Genomic DNA, 18,354 nt, shown 5'->3' with positions numbered 1-18,354 from the left:
ACATTTGTCCTTCAGTGAAAGGGGGGGGGTGGTATAACATGTCTGACTGCTTATTGGCCCCCGTGTGTGTTTTAGCCAAGATGAAGGTGACGCAGACGGCTTCCCAGAGATTCAGGCCTCTCCGCCCCCTTCGCCCTTCCTCTCTGCCATCCTGGCTGCATTCCAGCCAGTTGCCTATGACAATGATGAGGATGCTTGGCGTTGCCATGTCAACCAGATGTTGTCAGACACAGATGGGTCCTCGGCTGTTTATACTTTCCACGTGTTTTCCCGACTCTTTCAGGTAAATGTGTACCACTTTTTTTTTTCTTGCAGTTTTGACTGATAGGACTGCTCCTTACCTGTTGCATCTTGTGTACAAGTAAGCTTATTTCCGAATGATCTTACTTTGTTTTCTTTTTTGTGTGTGTGTGTGTTTTTCCAGAGTATTCAGAGAAAGTTTGGCTCCATTACACATGCATCTGTTCGCTTTCTCGGGGAAAGGCTCCAGCGAATGGGTAATCAGTTCCTTAGCTCCTTGGAAGTCATGACGTCTCGCTCGCAGTGTCCCACTGTGTTGCTGGATGCAGAGACGGTGAGGCTGGCCCGCATGCTTGTCTGCAGTCATTCTGATGCATCTGATAAAGCAAGACTCCAGTAATGCTGTAGCAGTTACACGGCTGGATTATTTTATATAAATGGTTTATGTCGTGCTGAGTGTGTGTGTGTCCTGGTGTAGATATTTTTGTGTAGTTTGTGTTATGCCCAGTTTATTTATGATAAAAATGAGAAGGGAAGTCGACACAGCAGAAAAATATCTAATCCAATTTTTATGTACAACAAGTGAAAGAAGAATAGGTACCAGTTTAAAACTGGCTGTGGCTTAAATTTGTGGTAACGGCAACACAGTCAAAGCAAATGAAAACCAATTTGTCATTCAGGAGAGACCAGCTAACACTAACATGAGGCCTTGGGGCCATTATGTGTATGTTGTGGATGTTTTTGTGGCTTAATATGTGTGGTGTCCTGTGTTGTTGTAGCTGGTCTCTTGTGGACTGTTGGAGACTCTGAAGTTTAGTGTGCTGGAGTTGCAGGAACACTTGGACACCTACAACGCCAAGAGAGAAGCGGCAGAGCGTGTAAGCCATCTTTATCTTTCTCCACATCCTCCACATTCTCCATCCTCTTTATCCTCTTTGAACCTTTTCCCACCAGACATGTTGTTTCACATCCTCTTTATTTTTAAAACACGTAAAGTGGTTTTCATCTCTATGCAGTTTCACTGCAAATAGCCAGGAGAACATAAAGACGAATAGCTGATGTTGCACACGATAAGCCCAGTCTGTCTCATCAGCAGCTGCAGACACTGAATCAGTGTTCAGTATAAGTACATTCAGCTGCCGTTAGTGTCTGCATCACCAGTGAGAAACCATGCTGAAGGGATAAAAATAACCCTCAGCTCTCCTAAATCAGTTACAGAAGGCCAGGCGGGAGAAGCTGTGAGGGGTTGGAGCTGGGAGGAAAGGGGAGGGGAAGAAAGAGATGAGATTGCAGAGAGCTCTGGGATGCAGGGGCGCTAATTGAATGAGACTGCAATGTTCCCTGGAGGGCTAGATACTCTGGATGCTCTGGAACAGGCCTTCTTTAATTCGCTAAATACAACGCACTTATTAAATCTCCTCCTTTTATTATGTACACACACACAAATGTAGATGCATATGTCCATGGGGTAAAAAAAGCCTTGTAAATGCCTCTGTTTCCAAGTTCCTCTCCTTCCTCTAAGCCTTTTATGTTTTTCTCTCCTGTTTTGTCTCCTGCCTGTTTACGCAGTGGCTCGAGAACTGCAGGAAAACATTCGGGGACAAAGACAGCAGCCAGCAACCCAATACTCATGCACAGGTAGGGATGAACACTTTTACTTTAAAATGCATGAATTTGTTTGTCATACTTATTGACCGGTTTGACTTTTGAAAGTGTTGCACTGCAGCTGAATCTGTAACGTCCAACTGAAATTACACAGCATTACAGACATTAGAGACATTAACGAAGTGTCGTCAAGCCAGTCAAAGCGCATCTCTTTAAGAAAACCATGTTGGTTTAAAAGAAGTGAGAACCTGCACCAGCTTTCCTGCGGATACAGGATAATGTTACAAGTTACTTATTAGTGAAAATGCAATGATAAATGTATTTATCAATGAAACATGTACACAAAGTAGAACATTTAGCTATGAGCTAAACAGTTACTGTCAGCAATGTACTAAGGGATTTATGTACGAGCGTGCTTTGGTTGCATGTGAGTAAACAATGTAAAGAGAAAAGGCGGCATCACATTTCCTTAAATGCCTTTGATAACCATGAACATGTAAAGATGATTGAAGATTTAGCTTTTTATTCACTTATTTTATCTCCGTTAAGGAAATTCAATTTTTGGCCCGCATATCCGCTAATTATACCAGTCGTTGTTCTCACAGCGCGAAGAAAGCATACCAGCTAATCATTTTGAGTCAAACCATGATTACAAAACTTAGGTTCATATCAAACCCAAGACGTTAATGTGCCGTTACGCTAATTAGGTCTTCAGCTGCAGCATATTAAAGGCATGTGAATGTATCAGTACAGTCATTTAGGTTTCAATGAGCTTTAATTCCTCAATACCACAAACAGCACTTTCCATTCCCATTAAATGGCCCCGTGTCTCAGTCAGCTACCAGTGCTCAGCCTCCCAGTTGCTGCCTGATTTGCGCTGGAAATCCCATTTGTGTTACATGCCTGTGAAAATGTGCAAAATTCTTGTTACATTTCTAGTAACAGTGTTACTAACAGTGCTAGTGTTGCATTAAAACACAGTTGCATGACATCTGCAAATTAATTTTATTTTTGAGTTTTATTTCTTCTATTACAGTGCACTCATTTAGGCCTGTCTGTGCTTTCAAAGACACTTTTGAAGGAAAGTTTGATGTAATCACGAGTTGTTAATGATTACCTTAAATTGTACTTACTGATAATAATTAGCTTAATGAATAATTAAGAACTTCTGTAACAGCCTCTCTATGCAGTTTATTCAAACATTTTCCAGTCCTTTTGTTTATTTGGTAATAAACTTGGTAAGCTGGGATTATGTTTGATAATGAAAAGTCTTTCATTTAACTAGTGCCGTAGTTTTATATATGTGGCGCCAAATCAAAACAGCAGTTGTTTTAAGGGGCTTTATATATTGCAAGGTAAACACACTCTACAATTATAGAGACAAAACCCTAACAATCAGATGGCGCCCTATGAGCAGCACTTGGCAACAGTGGGAAGGAAAAACAAAGCTATATCTTACATAACGTTTACATTACACACATGAAAGATCGCTGGTTCAATTTAGCGTACTCCTAATGCAGGTAAATCTAAGGTTTGCATCCTGAACGGCATCCGGGATAAAATCTGTGCCAAATATGCAAACATGCAGGTTCATCTTCTGTGGGGACCACTTAAGATATAAGGGAACAGCCTTTCTTTTATTGTGAAAGGCAAGCAGAGGAAAAAACTCTTTAAGTAACATTTCTGTACTGCTGTGGCAGTAGTGCTGTCAGCTGCCAGTTAAACACAAACCCTGAGGGCAAGAAGTGTTTCTAACAATTTGCCAGCAACCGTTTTTTATAGCTTTGGGTGATAAACATGTTAACAGTAGATTTAAAGATGTGTAAATATTTTTTGTCTTCAACAACAGAATTGCAACTGTGACTTCAGATGGACTTTTTTAGACTTTTTTCCCCAATTCAGAAATGTAAGATTTAAGACACAGAGTTTGTACCCTTGACGTATTTGCATGATCTCTCACTGCACGTCTTAGTCTGTAGGTTTCTCTTACACCGAGCTCCTTGGACAGGTCTGCGGAGCTCCCTCTGTGTTTGACATTCACACAGATGTTACCTTGGGTTAAACTGACGCTCTGTTTTTAATCAGAAGGATCCAGAGGTCTTTCACTGCCTCCTCCTTCCTCTCTGCGTAGCCACCACGCCACTGCGTCTTTTCTGCCCGTCATCGCACATGCTGTTGTTCACCTTTTCAGAATAAAGGTTTCTGTTACTGCTGACGTGAGCTCACATTATCTGACCCGTGTGAAGGGAAGATGATAAAGCACTGCTCCTGCTCGTCAGGTCACTGTGTCTCAGCTGTCATGTTAAAGCTCACTAATTCTTGGTCTTTCTCTCCTTCTGTTTTGTTTGTTTGTTTGTGTGTGTGACCTGCTCACCTTCTTGCTTAGCAAATGGAAAATCTAGCAGTAAGTGGTTCTCATATTATAGACTTAAATAATGCTGCCAACCGGACAAAACACTGACATCTCATCTTTCTGTGCAGAAACAGACTGTGTTCTACCCCCACCCATTTCTCTGTCTATGTTTCTGCTTGATTGGTCATGTAACCCAGCTCAACCTCTTCATCCACCCACCCAATCATAACGTGCCGTGTTATCCTGTTTGCATTTTTTTCTGTTTGCTTGTTGCACTGATTGTGTCTGCAGATAAATTCATCTATCTACGTGTATTCAGTGTAGAGTTGCCACCTGATTTCAGAGGGGCTGCTCCGTTATCAGTAGGATATGATGGCTAGAGAGTCCAGTGTTGTTAGGTTTGAATTCACTTTCATTTTGCATGATTCCATTGTTCCATTCCCATTTGTTCAAATCATTTTCTCCCATTTCCTCCGAGATTAGGGGCTTAACTTTTAGTTTTCCCACACCTCACTCATCAATTCTACATGCTGAGGGATCAATGAGATGATGCCCTAGGTTTTCTAATTTAAAATTTCACCACTAATTCTAGCAGTAGGGTCATTCCATGAAATATCAGCCAGTATTTCCCATCTGACCCCGTCAGAAGCAGCTGATTTCTTTTTTTTGTTTGGTATCTGAAGCTGTGCAGAATTTACCTGCACGCTATGACATTTTTCAACCCATCTCCATGTACTTCATAGTGTGCAGGTAAAATTTTGCATGCCTTCATTAAATAAGCTAAAGTTAATATAATAAATAAAATCATCTGATTCTGCTGACTCAGGTCAGGTGGGACCAATTTTTCCAATTTGGGTTATTTTATTTGGGACGACCCTATAGTAGACTCACCATGATCCAAACCAAATGTCCCTCCGTGTTAACTTTTTCATCTCTTCCTCTAACCCAGGATACCCGTCTGTCTAATCATGTGATCAGAGTGATTCAGTGCAGGTTAGATCATCGCTTTGCTGAGATGTGACAGTGTGTTTTTCTTCTGTCTCTGTAGGAGCTCGAGTTATGTCGGAGGCTCTACAAATTGCACTTTCAGCTGCTGCTGCTGTTCCAGGCCTACTGCAAGCTCATCAGCAGGGTGGACACCATCAAGAGAGAGGCCGAGGTGAGAGACACAAGGTTTAGCGTCTGCTGAGTTAAAAGTTTGTCCGTGCGTTGTGATATAATCCATTTTGGGGGGTTATTCCATAGTTGGAGAAACTAGCTGCTGCTACTGAGGTTCAGCAAAATTAAGAGGCTCTGGTGAAAAGTGACGTTCAAATTAAAGCTTTTCAGCTTTGTTGTGTGGGTACACTTTTATAGATGGAGAACGTAAAGACTTGCTTGTTCAGTTTTAGGGTTTGTTTGTTTTTCATTTAGATTCTTGTAGTGCTGTCAGCGTCAATCTCATTAAAATTACGTTAACGCCATAACTGAATTAACGGAGAATTGCCGCGTTAATGCTGTTATGGCATTAACATCAATTTAATGAGATTAACGCTGACAGTGCTAGTTTCTTGTCAAATCCACAGGGAACCACTGCAAAACAGTATACCTTAAAATGTATGATAGTTTTCCTTATTTCAGTAACACTAGAGAAAAAATACATTTAAAACTTAAAATATATATAAAGAGAGCTGGAGTCAGAAAATGCAATGAAAAATGTGCAAAACAAAGAAACACAATTTGATTGGATAATTATTTTCCTTTACCCACGGGATCGATAAACAGGCTTTACTAAATCTGTATTGCAGTCCATCCTTCTCTGAGCTGCATCTTAATGGCGCTTTAATTTAATTTAGACATTTAATAAAATTAAATTATTTCCCGTACTGAGCGCTGAGGTCAGCTAGTCCAGGTAATATTTAGTCCGGGTTCATTTCGTTCACCTCCCGAGGAAGATCTGCTTGTGTTATTTGGTGCTGTGACAATAATCCTCCTTTGTCTCCGTTTCTAAGGTTACCAACATGTCCGAAGAGCTCACTATCTTAGAGAGCTGCCTGAAGGAGGCGGAAACAGGAAATGATGGTCAGGAGGATGTGTGCATGTCAGACAATGCCCAGACGAACACCGAGACAGCCATACAGTCGCTGATTGAAACCCTGAGAGCCAGAGACTTCAGCTCTGCTCTCACACAAGTCAAAATCTTCAGGTAAGATAAACACTACAGTTACATAAAACAGTGGCTTTAATCGGTGACATAACAAGGCAATACAGTGATTAAGCCTCCTGTTTAAAAGGCCCAGTCAAACATTATTTAACAAGTAAAAAGTTGTTATTTTTAATGCACTTTGATTCCTGGCTGTTTCATTCCAGTCTCGTGCTTCATGTCATTGCGCTTAAGGGCTCGAGTTACTAACTGATCCTCACGGGTTCACTCAGACACAGCATCCGTTCAGTTTGGTTACTACAATATGGAAGACAGCTGCGAGTTTGCTCCAGAAAAACATTTTTTGTTAACATAATAAGGATGTTCTTTGGCACAGTCACATATTTTAATATTGCGATTTTTGGATGCTGCAGATTAAGTTCAGACTATGACATCCAGCATGATCATTTCAAGTAAGAAGCCCAGATAAAAGGAAGTTAAAATGCACTCCTGTTTCTATCGCATATCATTACTGAAATGTTCAGAGGCAGAAGCTCCTTTGACTTGGCAGGCCTGCTTGCGATGCTTCTTGGCAGTTATTTTGAAGATCCCATCTAAATGATGAGATGGGATGTTGACTGGGATATGAAAACAGTACGTGTAGACTCACCAGTCACACAGTTAAAACAGTCGTGAAACCCTTGACTCGCTGCCTGGTGATGAGGCATGAGTCTGTGAAGATGAGGGACTGTGCATAAAAATAACTGCTACACCCCCTTGAAATAAAGTTGCTAACAAAAACTGTGCAATGGTACACACCTGTAGCATTACCTAAACAATGAGTGCCTAGAATTTAATACTGTGTTCTTTCTAAAACTACTGCCCAACATCGCCCAAAGTGCATTTGTTCACAGACCCGAACATGTTTTCAGAGGAGTCGACTAACAAACCCAAAGCACCTCAGGAAAACTGTTTATCCAGCAGCTAAGAATGTGTTCGGTACAATCCCCTTTTCTTCACATCTCTTCTTCATCTCCAGATCTCTGTGGCCCAACGACATCTTCGGCAACGAGACGGACGACGCGGTCCAGACTCTTCTACACATTTACTTCCGTCACCAGACGCTGGGTCAGACAGGCTGCTTGGCAGTCGTAGGCCCCAGCAGAGACCTGTCTCAGGCTAGCGGCCGCCTCATGGAGCTCAACCTGCAGATCCGTGAGGCTCTGAGTCAGGCGCAGACCTGCCAGACCCACACCGACATAGTCAGCACCGGACTGTAAGCCTGAGGCACTGCAGGCTGGACTAGACTGGACAAAAACACCCCTCTCCTCTACACCTCCCCTCAGCTGGAGTGTAGACGGTGAGGGGCGGAGGACAAGAGAGACTCCACCTATAAAGGGCTAAAGGATGCGTGGGAATAACTGTGACTCTTAATATATATTATTACATGTATGAATGCTTAAAGCTAATATCTTTTCCCAGACTAAGCCAACTCGCAAAATTCAGTTGCAATAAGACATGTGGTGGCGTGCCTGGGAAAGAATAAGAGAGGGCGCTGTGGGATGATAACTTTTTTGTTGTTGTTATTGTTGTTATTTGTTTTTCTCTTTTCGCTGGATCTGATCCGAGGGGCCCCGTCGTACCTAACGGATGCGCTCCTCGGGGTCTGGACTGGGAGTCGGCGTCGAAGCCTGGGAGGCAGTCCAGAGGAGGTGTCGTATGTGTGAGGACGCACCATCAAGATTCATAAGCAAACTCAGAAAGTCTTTAAGAAACCGAATAGTTTTCAAACGCATGCTGAAAGAGAAAAAGCACTGCAAGAATATTTTTTTGAGAAATGTATTTTTTATTAGAGCTAACATCCTAGGTTGTAAATGTTAGGATATTTAACATGTTAACCCTGTGGGAGACGTTTACCTTCAGGGAGTGTACAAAGAGAAATATATCTGTTTATTGATCTGCTCTGAGAGGAGAGTCCCCTTCAACAGGTCTTCACGCAAAACTCACTCTTTAACCAAATAAGTAGATGCCTTTAGAGACTCTTGACTGTGTGATTATATATTGGATATTCTGGTATACGCTCACACACAAAAATGCATATAATTGCACACAAGTGCGGACTGGCTACAGCTCATTATGGAAACATAACTTATTTTACTCTGTATATATTTTAGAAAATGTATAGTGTAAAACCAGTATTTTTTTTTTTTCCCCTTGTACTTTTGTGTAATGCACTGTTCATCCGGTTAGGATGTCTGTATAAAGCTAATGTGATGAGAAAGCCAGAAACAGGTTTGAGTCATTAATGGTCCGCTCCACCTTTAGTCATCCAATCATACAAATTTCCCAAAGGCTGCCTTGGTTGGTGGTTGTGGTTTCAAAAGAGGGAAGCGATGCTCGTTTGGGACAAGCCACCCATCTGCCTTTGGCGGCGATGGAATGGGAGATCAAAACAAGCCTCCATCTCCTCTGCTGGACACCACCAACCCAGCCAAGCCCCACATCCATATGCATTCCTTGTCTCCACTGTGATCTTTTTATTAGCAGCGTAGGCTCTGCTTAAAGCCTTACGAGGGAGGAGATGAGGTTTGAATCTGTCCATGTAGGTTGATCATGTTGCAAAGCGGCGCTCATCCACTGCTGCGTTTTGATCCTGTTTATTTATTTTCTGAGGGGAAGCGGGTGTCTGTACTCTCACAATGCCCCTACTTGCTGCTGTGACTGCAGGACATGAACCGTTATCTGAATGCTTCTTGGACAGCTTGTCATGGCACATTGTAACAGTCACTGTACTCATTCCTCAGAGCTTCTCTTTTTCTCCTCCTGCTTGTCTGGTACATATGAATGCTGTTCTTATTTAATGATTATTTACCTGGAAGATATTTTAATGTAGAGCTGCATTATACATTTTTTCCTTGTTCACTCATACCAGCCTTTTCTGGATCAATAAAAACCTTACAGAATGATCTTGATCTTCAGTTATTAAAATTGAAAGCACCATCTCCATGTGTTTTTTTCTTGGACTCTGCCAGACTCACTGTAAGATGTCACTGTAAGTTTAAAAAAATATACTAATTTATCTTAAAATACTCTAAAACAGGCTCCTTTAGTTCCCTTTTAACATCCTCTCTCCTAAAAGTCCACTTTCTTTTGATTGACTGCTCCTCACCTGGCCCCACCCCAAACAGTCACAGCAGATGGCCGCCCCTCCCTGAGCCATAAGTTTTTCCTTCCCACTGTTGCCAAAGTGCTTGCTCATAGGGGGTCATATAATTGTTGGGTTTTTCTTTGTATCTATTATTGTAGGATCTACTGTACAATATAAAGGGCCTTGAGGCAACTGTTGTGATTTGGCGCTATATAAATAATATTGAATTGAAATTCTGCAAACAAGATGTGCTGCATGGGCACACCCCCATCTGCTTACCAGTGTGGAGGTTTTAAAAAAATAAATATGTAGTTGATTAGAAATGCCACATTCCCAAATCCACAGGGGCGTCTGTGGCTCCGGAGGTAGATGGTTCTCCTGTCCCAGTGTCTTTGGGCCAGACACTGAAACCCAGATTCCCTGTGGTGCAAGTGTGTATTAGAAAGCACTTAAGACACTGGGTAAAGTGGTGAATGGTTTGTAGTAAAAATCCCTGTACATATGAACTCTGACAGAATAGAGAAGGAAAATTGTGTTGGAAACCCAACGCCTGAGCTTTTGGCTCAAATGATATGAAATAAAACCATTTAAATCCAATCTGTGCTCTTTGGCTCTGTATGCTCTCATCACTCAAAAGTCATAGTATCCATAGCTACCAGTGACCCTTTGGCTAACAGATCTGCAAACAATTACAAATGAAGGAATGGATAGGATACACTGATATTTAGAACAGCAGATTTAATTTTTTTAAGCCAAGTGTTTAGTCTTCGACCCACCAGTTTCAGTGTCTTTGGTGCCACGGCAACCTAGTTTCCAATAATTTAATGTCAGTCTTAGTTTATTGCACATGTTCAGGTTTATGTCAGCCTGATTTTAGACAACAGGATTTTCCAAGGTGCTGCATTTGAGTTGAGATCAGTGATAGTTTAAGTGAGCATGCTTACAGACAGAATGCAAGCTAGCAGTTTATTACATCGTAAAGCACATGCGGTGCTTCAGTTTCATCAACACAAAGAGAACTGGTGTGAAATAAAGTACAGAAACATCAAAAATACATTTTGCATCCAAGATGCCATCGTTGCACCAGCAGTGGGTTCAAGATGCCCCCCACGTACAAGTTGTGCCAGCATACTGAGGACAGTTCAGTCGAGACGCTCCTTAGATGATGTACTTGAAGCTGAATGTGCTGTCGCAAGAGAGCCGCTTGCCTTTGCATCTGCCGCACAAATCCTGTCTGTGGGGTCGTTTGGGATCGACGTGTCGTTGTGTTACTGCACAGGAACAGCGTGCTTTGTTGCAAGTCTGAGGAGAGAGAAAGCGTTAAGTGGAGACTAGCAAGCCATTCAAAATCCACACAGACCGATTAGGACTTACATGACATGTGATGTCCTCAACACGGTATGGGTTGTATTCCTTTTGGCATTTTCTACAAAACTGTTTGAAGTAAACCTGAAAGATAAGCAGAGGACTCAGATACTTTCTAGGCAGCAGGTCTCTGAAAGTCAGTCATTGTTGCACTGAGGACTTCCTATGGTGGACTCTTGATAAAGCACATTTCATCTTTGGAGGACCTTAAACAGAGCTGCTCACCTTGTTGGTGCCCTGAACACACCACACATAGGCACTCTCCCATCGCAGATTGCAGTCTCTGCAGTGATAATATCCATATTTCTGTTCCAGAAACTGAAGGACAAAAAACAATTAGTTCAATGAAATCATTAGAAGGAATCCATCCAAAAATAAACCATCCACATACGGTGTTTGAGAGGAGAACAATCCGAGTAGCCATGATCATGACACTTGCAAAGGGGGGCTAAACAAATATACTTTGAGTTGATTGTTAATTAGCAAATTAACTGAACCTTAAGGTCTTTAAGGCTTGGGCAATACCTAAACAGTATCCAGGAAGTGGAACAAATTAAAGACTCGTTTATAAGGACAGTGAGTATTTTAGTGCCATTTTCGCACTTTTTGGGACAGTACTACAGCTTCCAAACTGGACGTTCAGTTCTGAAAGAAAAAGAAATGTGACAACCCATGTCCTTGAATGATCCATTTAATATATAAGGCAATTTCCAAGCAGTTGTGGCGCAAACGTTCTTGGAAAAACTGCCAAACCTCCCGGTGCGTGATTAACTCACCTGGAACCGCACACGCGCTTTGCCCTTCGAGTCCTCCGCAGTTGGCTGCGCATCCTCACTCCTGGCCAGCTGTTTGGACTTGAGCTTTTTGCTCTGCTCTGGTTGCTTTGCGGTCTTTTCATCCCCTCCAGCCTGGCTGTCTTCGTCCTTCCCCTCGGTGTCCTCGGAGGGCTCGGGCGGCTCACCCGGGGGCTCACCGGTCTGCACCGTCTCACTGGACGTTTCCTTATTGTTGTTATTTTCATCGACCAGGAAGGAGGTGACGCTCCTGTATGCTATCGGGGAGTAGACGGCGAGGGTGCGGGGGTAACGCACACCGCCCGTCGCTTTGGGACTGCCGGGCGTCGCTGGCTCCTGCTTCCTTTTGCGCTGGAAGTCCCGCTTCATGGCCAGAAGGGTGCGTGGGCCAATGGAGCACTGCACCGAAGCGTCCTTCTTCGGGTTGACCTGCACTGCCACATCCTTGGTGTTCGCCTTCCTGAGCCTCGGGGTGAGTTTGGGGTTGATTTGGGACAAGATGGACTTCAGCTGTGCGCGCTGGTGGTTGTTGAAGGCATCAGAAGAGTCTCCATAGTGGGAGAAGTAACTTTTGTATTTCCACCCCGCGTCTTTAGGCCGGGGGTATCTGCCCATGTAAGGATTGTAAGAAGAATAGAAGTAGGTATCCACTGGCTCGTCACCATATGTTGCCATGTTTGTTCAACCGGCCGAGGCTTTGCTGTAACTAGTTAAATAGAGTGGAGCTCTCCATTAGACCTAATTAAGATCAGGTGTAGGACGTCTCATTACAAGAAAGGGGGGAAAAGTAGACACGTGACAGAGGTGTGCCTGTTTTGTGTTTATACGTCTTTAATTGGCACATTTTTTACAGTACAATTAAGATCAGACTGTAGAGCACAGGTAAGCTAAAGTTTTGGCACAGGCTTGTTGGGAAATCTGCACATAAATCAGTCTGATATGTTTTTAAAATGGCTTTTAGTCTCTCTTACACACACACACACACACACTTAAAGCATTGAAACGAAACACTGTCCTGCTTCACTAATGCAACTTTGAAGTCATGTTTCTTTTGCTTTTTTATATCACGAAATGAGACATCAGTGGTTAGGATGAACGAGTTAAGCTCAGGACATAAAGCACCTTTTTAGCAATCATGTTAACATTTTACAGGCATTTCTTTTATGAATAACAGCGATGAAATGATAAATCCATCTGAACGCCTTAATCTGCTTCCCTGCGTCATAGTATGTATGGAAGGTCATAACTGCCAAAATTAAAAAAAATAAAGAAATTAGTCAATAAATGACTCAGTAATTAGATTATATGCTTTATCAGCAGTTGAAGTTTCCAGATTTATATAACAACATAGTGTAGTGGTTAACACATTCACCTTACATGTGCATGATCACCATTTTGAGACTAGGAGAACGCACCCCTACCCCCACATTTTTCCAAGGCGAGGTCACAAGCTATTGGATTCCCGGTGCTATTCCAAAGCCTGGATAAATGGGAGGGTTGAGGGAGGGTGACCCATTTAGAAAAAGGAAAGCTTATGTGTGAAGGCTAGCTACGCAGGTACTTTTTAAAACAAGATTTTTCTGAGTTTGTCTTTAAAAAATGTCTCCTTACACATGAAAATGCAAAACCAATCTCGAGCGCAGTCAAGAGCATGCTAAAGCAACAGGTGGTGATATAACCCCAACCTTCAAAAAATGTTGGCCAATCAAAACCTCATAAACAATAACACGGCACAGAGTCTGCGAGGAGCTAAAGGTGCACATCCCTGCTAATCTTAAGCAAGAAACGAATAAAACACCCGAATTTCAATCAACCAATTTAAATCATACACATGTATCAAAGATGGACGTAACCTTCGGGTCTAACAATAAAGCCAATGCAGAAGTGCCAAAATATCTGTATCCTACTTGAAGACCACCAGATGGCAATAGCTGTGGTTTCGAAAAGTCATTTAATTCTATAGAGTTCTGTGGGAAATTTATTTTCTGATTTTCCTGCTGAGTTTATGGTCTCAGTCACTCATTTTGGGTCATGCTAAAAATAAAAACCAAAGTCTGTTTTATAAGCAAAATAGAATGGAAGGATATCTGTGGCATGTAGCTACAAGTCAGTGAGCGTTAGCCAATGAGCATCCATTTTCACAGTCAGACTGTTATCTCTTCATATGTGGATTTTTGCAACTAAGCTGGCGATTGCGGAACCACATCCCCAGGCTTCAAAATGGGACTTCAGAAACCAACAAGTGCTGTCACGGTAGCTAGATCCATCTTTTATACTGTCTGCTTGGAGCCAACCTCACACGGTCTTTAAAGGACCAGTATTAGATGAAGGTTTTAGTACCTTTGCATTTGCTTCATTTTTCAGTCCTAGGAGTTCCCACTTGGCTAAAAATACAGTCAAATAATAGATAAATAATAAAAACAATCATTAAATAAATGTAAAATAAAAGTAAAAATGAATGAAAGTAATAAAGTGGGATAACTATAATACTAAGTGACATGTTGAAAACAATAAAAACAAGTGTTTATTTTATAGCTTTATTCATTTCTGTGTTTAAGTAATAATTTAATGTCTATTAATTGTGTTACTGAGTCATATATATATGTTTTTTTCGTTTTTTCTTTCTTTTTTCAATTTGGCAGTTTTGGTCCTCCACAGCGGAGCAGCGATTTTTTTTTTTTTTTTTAATTATTATTTTTATGCAGATTAAACTGGAGTTGGATCAGGAGGACAAGGATCCAGCATGATAGTGTTTGGGTCGCTCACTGTCACCGCACCATATGACGGTTCAAAGTCCTCGTCTTCAAACCTTTGATAATTTATGTCCGTGTCCTCACCGTCCACCATGGGATCTGGTTTATGCAGGACCTCCCTCCTGTACATCCTGTAGGCCAGGATGAAAATCCCAGCCTCGGTTGCTTGGAACAGGGCGTAGAGCAGGGGAAACATGTACATCCCCCCCATCAGCTGAGGAGGGAAGGCCAGCTTCAGGATAGCCGTACACAGCTGCACATTCTGGCAGCCCGTCTCCAGAGACACGGCCCTGCGACTGTTGGGGGGTAAGTCAAAAAGCACTGCCAGCCCGTAACCTGCAGCGTAACCGCACAGAGGCATCAGCACAGCCACCACGTAGACAGAAGGCGGGATGGTGGAGAGCAGCTCTGGCCCCAGCATTGCTCCAGTAAGGATGAAGAGTAACACCAGGGTGAACAACAAAGACCACAGAGAAGCCTGCAAACACAAGAATTCAGCGTGAGAATTTTTTTTTTTAACTATGGCGGCAACTTTCTACAAGACATGATTTTTAAAACCAAAACATTTCGGGTTTTTTCTTCATTTGAACCATAAAGGCAATATCCAACCTGCGCAACCAATAATAACTAATAACATCACATTTTTATGTTGTTTTATTTATTTATTGTAAACTCCTTTTTAAAAATTGTGTACATATAATAAAAGTTTAAGATAGACTGCTTTCTTTGCACTAAGGGGACAGCATATAATTTCGTTGTGCTTGTGGTGCCCAACATAACTGTGTACTCTAACTGATGAGGCCCTCATGTGTCGCTTTTATCAGAAAGCACAGGGAGGAGCTCTTCCTGATATAGTGCCTCTGATGTCACTCTTCCAGCGGTCAGCCACCCCACTAGTAATAACTGAGACCAAGAAATACGCAATGCGCTTTTGGGAAAAGGCCCCTAACCAAAAGTACTTCGGCTGGAACGAAATGATCGAACGGATGTATAAAAGTTAATTGTTGTCAGATTACCTTTAAAACAATATCCGCCACTCGCGTGTAGCGGTACCTAAGCATAACTCCAAACCCAATGGGGATGAGGGTGCTGCAAAGTGTCAGTATGATGGCCCCAAAGGGCAGGAGGTTAACCACAGGGGTGTTGATCCAGGCTCGACTGTAGATCCAGAGGCAGAGCGGCATCAAAACGAGCGCCAGCAGAGTGGAGGATATGGTCATGATGATGCTGGGAGGAGTAGAGAAAAGAAGGAGTATGGTGGACGTGCAGCACGTACGGTGTTGGATCGTTTGAGGAAAATGTAGCAATGGCTTAAAAAAAAGCATGCAGAACTTAAAAGTTATTCTTAAGTGTTGTTATTTCGGTGCGTAAATGTCAGAATTTGCGCACAAAACACTGTTAACACCAAAACCCACTTCAAGTCATGCTTAGGTGAGTAAGGGGATCTACCTTAGGTTCATCTCTCCGTGCACAAGCAGAGACATAATATTTGACAAGTTTCCTCCAGGACAGCAGCCACAGAGGAGCACGGCCATCGCCGCCACATCATCCAAAGAAAAGGCTAGCGCCAAAAGAAAAGCCACTAGTGGCATGATAACAAACTGACACACCAGAGCCAGGAGCACCCCGATGGGTCGGCGGATATGTTCTCCGAGCTGGCTGACCTCGACCGTGCAGCCCAGCCCCAACATAGTGAAGCAAAGTACCAGTCCGACGAACACATTGATGCCGTGGCTGAGCGGGGAGTCCCAGAAGGCAGGCATCAGGTGAGAGGTTTCCGTCGGGAGAACGGCCATAAACTCGGCTACAGTCCTGTAACCGCTGCCTTGGAGAAACACGGCACGACCGACCGCTCCTAATCCCTTCATGACACCCTCCTCCGGAGAATCCACTTGCTTTAAAGTAATAAAGTCCACCGAACCAGCACTTTGCGCACTTCCACCCGGCAGACTGGAGTTCTCCATGGTGCAAAAGGAGATCAGAAAATCTCAACCGTCGCCTTGTGCCTGTATTGGCTCGTGCGTAAACGATTCCTCTAGTGACGCACTGTCACTAATAAGAAACTGCGGAAGGTCCAGTAGTCGGGGTATGCGATGGTGCCATGGTACTGATAGTCTAATGAGTCTGAGTGGTGCCACGGATTGTTTCTGGGCTAAACCGCTGCAGGAAAGACAGCACAGGGTCGTAAGTTTAAGCAAGAGTGGCTGGACCAATTAATAACTACCACCATTGCCATTTACACTGAGCTCTGCGCTGTATAGGAAGAAAGACCCCGCAAACTTCAGTCTTATTATTGCACTCTGACAGTTTGCCATCCTGAAAAATGAGACTCTGTTGAGTGGTTGCTGTTTCGTCTCTCGCGTGTTCTGCAGAAGGATGGAAAATATCCTTGACATTTATGGGAAATGTAAGTTGTGGTAAGTCAGTTGCTTGTTGGGGTTGAGTAAGCAGAGACTGTGTTGATCTTTAAATTATTGCAGCAAACTGTGAAAATCCGCCCGCCCTTTCCCCCCCCCGTTTTTTTGGTCACGCTGGTCGCATTACGCACGAGTCCTCACCTCAAACTCCTCAAACGTTACCTTGCGCATAAGTCTTTTGGTTCAGTAGATTATTATTATTAAAATCAGACTTCAGCCTTTGACCTCACACAAGAACTTGGGAACTCTGATTAGTGTTTTATAAATACCAACCTGAGAGCATATATATCACATTGAATTTGTATATATATTGGTCAGATCAGCTGGAATTTAAATAATTCAGTTGCTCCCAAAAGTACTCCTGGTGGAGTCTGATATATTTCTTACATGATTAAAGCGGGCTCAAGCTCACTCCCACATATATTTTCATTCTTGAATTCAAATAAGGTAGATATGTGTGATTCATAAACATTAAAAAACATTTTGCTGTGGCGCATTGAGCCTAAAATGCGTGATGCCACGGAGCAAACCACACAGTTCCCACACCTCAACCTACAGGACTGAAAAGATTCCCTGGGTGCCAGAAAGCACAGGACACACCCAGAGGTCCTTGGTCTTTAATGGGCAGAGCAGTTACACAATATTACAGCTAATAGGATGAATATTGTTGCTGAATCTGCTTTTTATAAGTCTGAAGCCTATATTTATTATTAAATTTCAATTCCTGTAATACATAATATTTTTTATGTTGAAATCTTTTATCCATCAATATGACAAAGAAAACCTTTGTCTTTTAACAGAAATCCTAAATATGAGTGAGGTAAAACTTGTACATGGTAAATGGTTTGATCGTTGCTTATTTTAAACCTTTGTTGTGTAGACGGCATAGGCAGCACCGGTGAAATATTGTGGTCTGCTGCTGTGACAGTGTGTTCTCCACAATAATGGTTTATCATATTCAGCATCACTCATATGAACTGTCTTTGTTCTGTGTGTCTGCAGCACACAGGAAATGATCCTGAGTGAATCTAGCACACGAAGATGAGAGTCTGGAAAAAATAAATTCACTCTTCGGAGCTGAAGAGGGGACAGAACAGTCGGTGACTCAGGCTTTCAATCTCCTCCCCTTCCCAGAGAAACACACCATGTCCCTTCTCAGCAGCAGCGGGTGACTCCAGGTACGTAACGCTGTCTCTGTGCAGAATACATAATGTGTCCCCATCAGCAGCTGGACATAGTGTATGAGACTAAAACAAAAGTACAGTACAAAATGAATAAATACTAATTGATTACAGCTGACAAGAACAAGGAACAGTGCAAGCAAATTGTTTTGTTGTTTGTTTTTTAGAAAATATAAATGTTATAGTAAAGTGAGAGCACACAGACACAGATTTAGAAATAATTTTGACACAATATATGAGTATACTCTATTAAACCTATTAAAACCATGGAGAAAAAAAAAAGAGCCTGTATGAATGTGGCAAGTTGTATAAAGTGCTTTGAGTGCTCAGATATTACAGCGCTATAGAAGATGTGTTTTTTATGGCAGTTTTAAGT

The 18,354-nt window shown here is 42.4% G+C and overlaps 3 protein-coding genes across 10 annotated transcripts in view; 1 reads left to right on the top strand and 2 right to left on the bottom strand.

Moving 5' to 3' along the window:
* The window catches only part of fryl (furry homolog, like), a 75,936-nt gene extending 66,614 nt beyond the window's left edge, over positions 1–9,322 (top strand). For 7 of the 8 annotated variants that reach the window (XM_084922206.1, XM_084922205.1, XM_084922200.1 and 4 more), the window contains 8 exons: positions 76–283; positions 425–574; positions 1,020–1,118; positions 1,810–1,878; positions 4,232–4,249; positions 5,247–5,357; positions 6,190–6,383; positions 7,360–9,322. In XM_084922206.1, the coding sequence (XP_084778332.1) occupies positions 76–283; positions 425–574; positions 1,020–1,118; positions 1,810–1,878; positions 4,232–4,249; positions 5,247–5,357; positions 6,190–6,383; positions 7,360–7,600 (1,090 nt within the window). In that variant the 3' untranslated portion in view covers positions 7,601–9,322. The remainder of the gene's footprint in view (positions 1–75; positions 284–424; positions 575–1,019; positions 1,119–1,809; positions 1,879–4,231; positions 4,250–5,246; positions 5,358–6,189; positions 6,384–7,359) is intronic. The other variant, XM_084922199.1, reaches the window with a different exon arrangement.
* A 1,098-nt stretch (positions 9,323–10,420) lies between these two features.
* On the bottom strand, positions 10,421–12,323 carry zar1 (zygote arrest 1). The gene is made up of 4 exons (XM_084922208.1): positions 11,610–12,323; positions 11,059–11,151; positions 10,843–10,917; positions 10,421–10,770 (listed from the first exon to the last, which is right to left on the bottom strand). The coding sequence occupies exons 1-4, from the start codon at positions 12,300–12,302 to the stop codon at positions 10,627–10,629; spliced, it is 1,005 nt and encodes a 334-aa protein (XP_084778334.1). The 5' UTR covers positions 12,303–12,323; the 3' UTR covers positions 10,421–10,626.
* A 111-nt stretch (positions 12,324–12,434) lies between these two features.
* On the bottom strand, positions 12,435–16,808 carry slc10a4 (solute carrier family 10 member 4). The gene is made up of 3 exons (XM_084922207.1): positions 15,830–16,808; positions 15,397–15,607; positions 12,435–14,858 (listed from the first exon to the last, which is right to left on the bottom strand). Exons 1-3 carry the CDS (start codon positions 16,342–16,344, stop codon positions 14,334–14,336), a joined length of 1,251 nt encoding a protein of 416 aa, XP_084778333.1. The 5' UTR covers positions 16,345–16,808; the 3' UTR covers positions 12,435–14,333.
* Between the last annotated feature and the right edge of the window lie 1,546 nt (positions 16,809–18,354).

This window comes from Perissodus microlepis, chromosome 23 (assembly GCF_051167445.1).
Source record: "Perissodus microlepis isolate ML-2025 ecotype Zambia chromosome 23, ASM5116744v1, whole genome shotgun sequence".
In the NCBI taxonomy this organism is placed as follows: Eukaryota; Metazoa; Chordata; class Actinopteri; order Cichliformes; family Cichlidae; genus Perissodus; species Perissodus microlepis.
Note: the sequence above shows the minus strand (reverse complement) of the source record. Positions and strands in the feature narration are given on the sequence as shown.

Bases quoted from the DNA above. Each gene is read 5' to 3' on its own strand.
- zar1 (XM_084922208.1), bottom strand. From the start codon at position 12,302: ATGGCAACATATGGTGACGAGCCAGTGGATACCTACTTCTATTCTTCT. The intron at 11,152-11,609 runs GTGAGTTAATCA...TTTGTCCTTCAG, and splicing joins AAGCGCGTGTGCGGTTCCAG to TTTCTGGAACAGAAATATGG. The intron at 10,771-10,842 runs GTAAGTCCTAAT...CTCTCTCCTCAG, and splicing joins TTGAGGACATCACATGTCAT to ACTTGCAACAAAGCACGCTG.
- slc10a4 (XM_084922207.1), bottom strand. From the start codon at position 16,344: ATGGAGAACTCCAGTCTGCCGGGTGGAAGTGCGCAAAGTGCTGGTTCG. The intron at 15,608-15,829 runs GTAGATCCCCTT...TACTCCTCCCAG, and splicing joins CACGGAGAGATGAACCTAAG to CATCATCATGACCATATCCT. The intron at 14,859-15,396 runs GTAATCTGACAA...TTGTGTTTGCAG, and splicing joins TGGCGGATATTGTTTTAAAG to GCTTCTCTGTGGTCTTTGTT.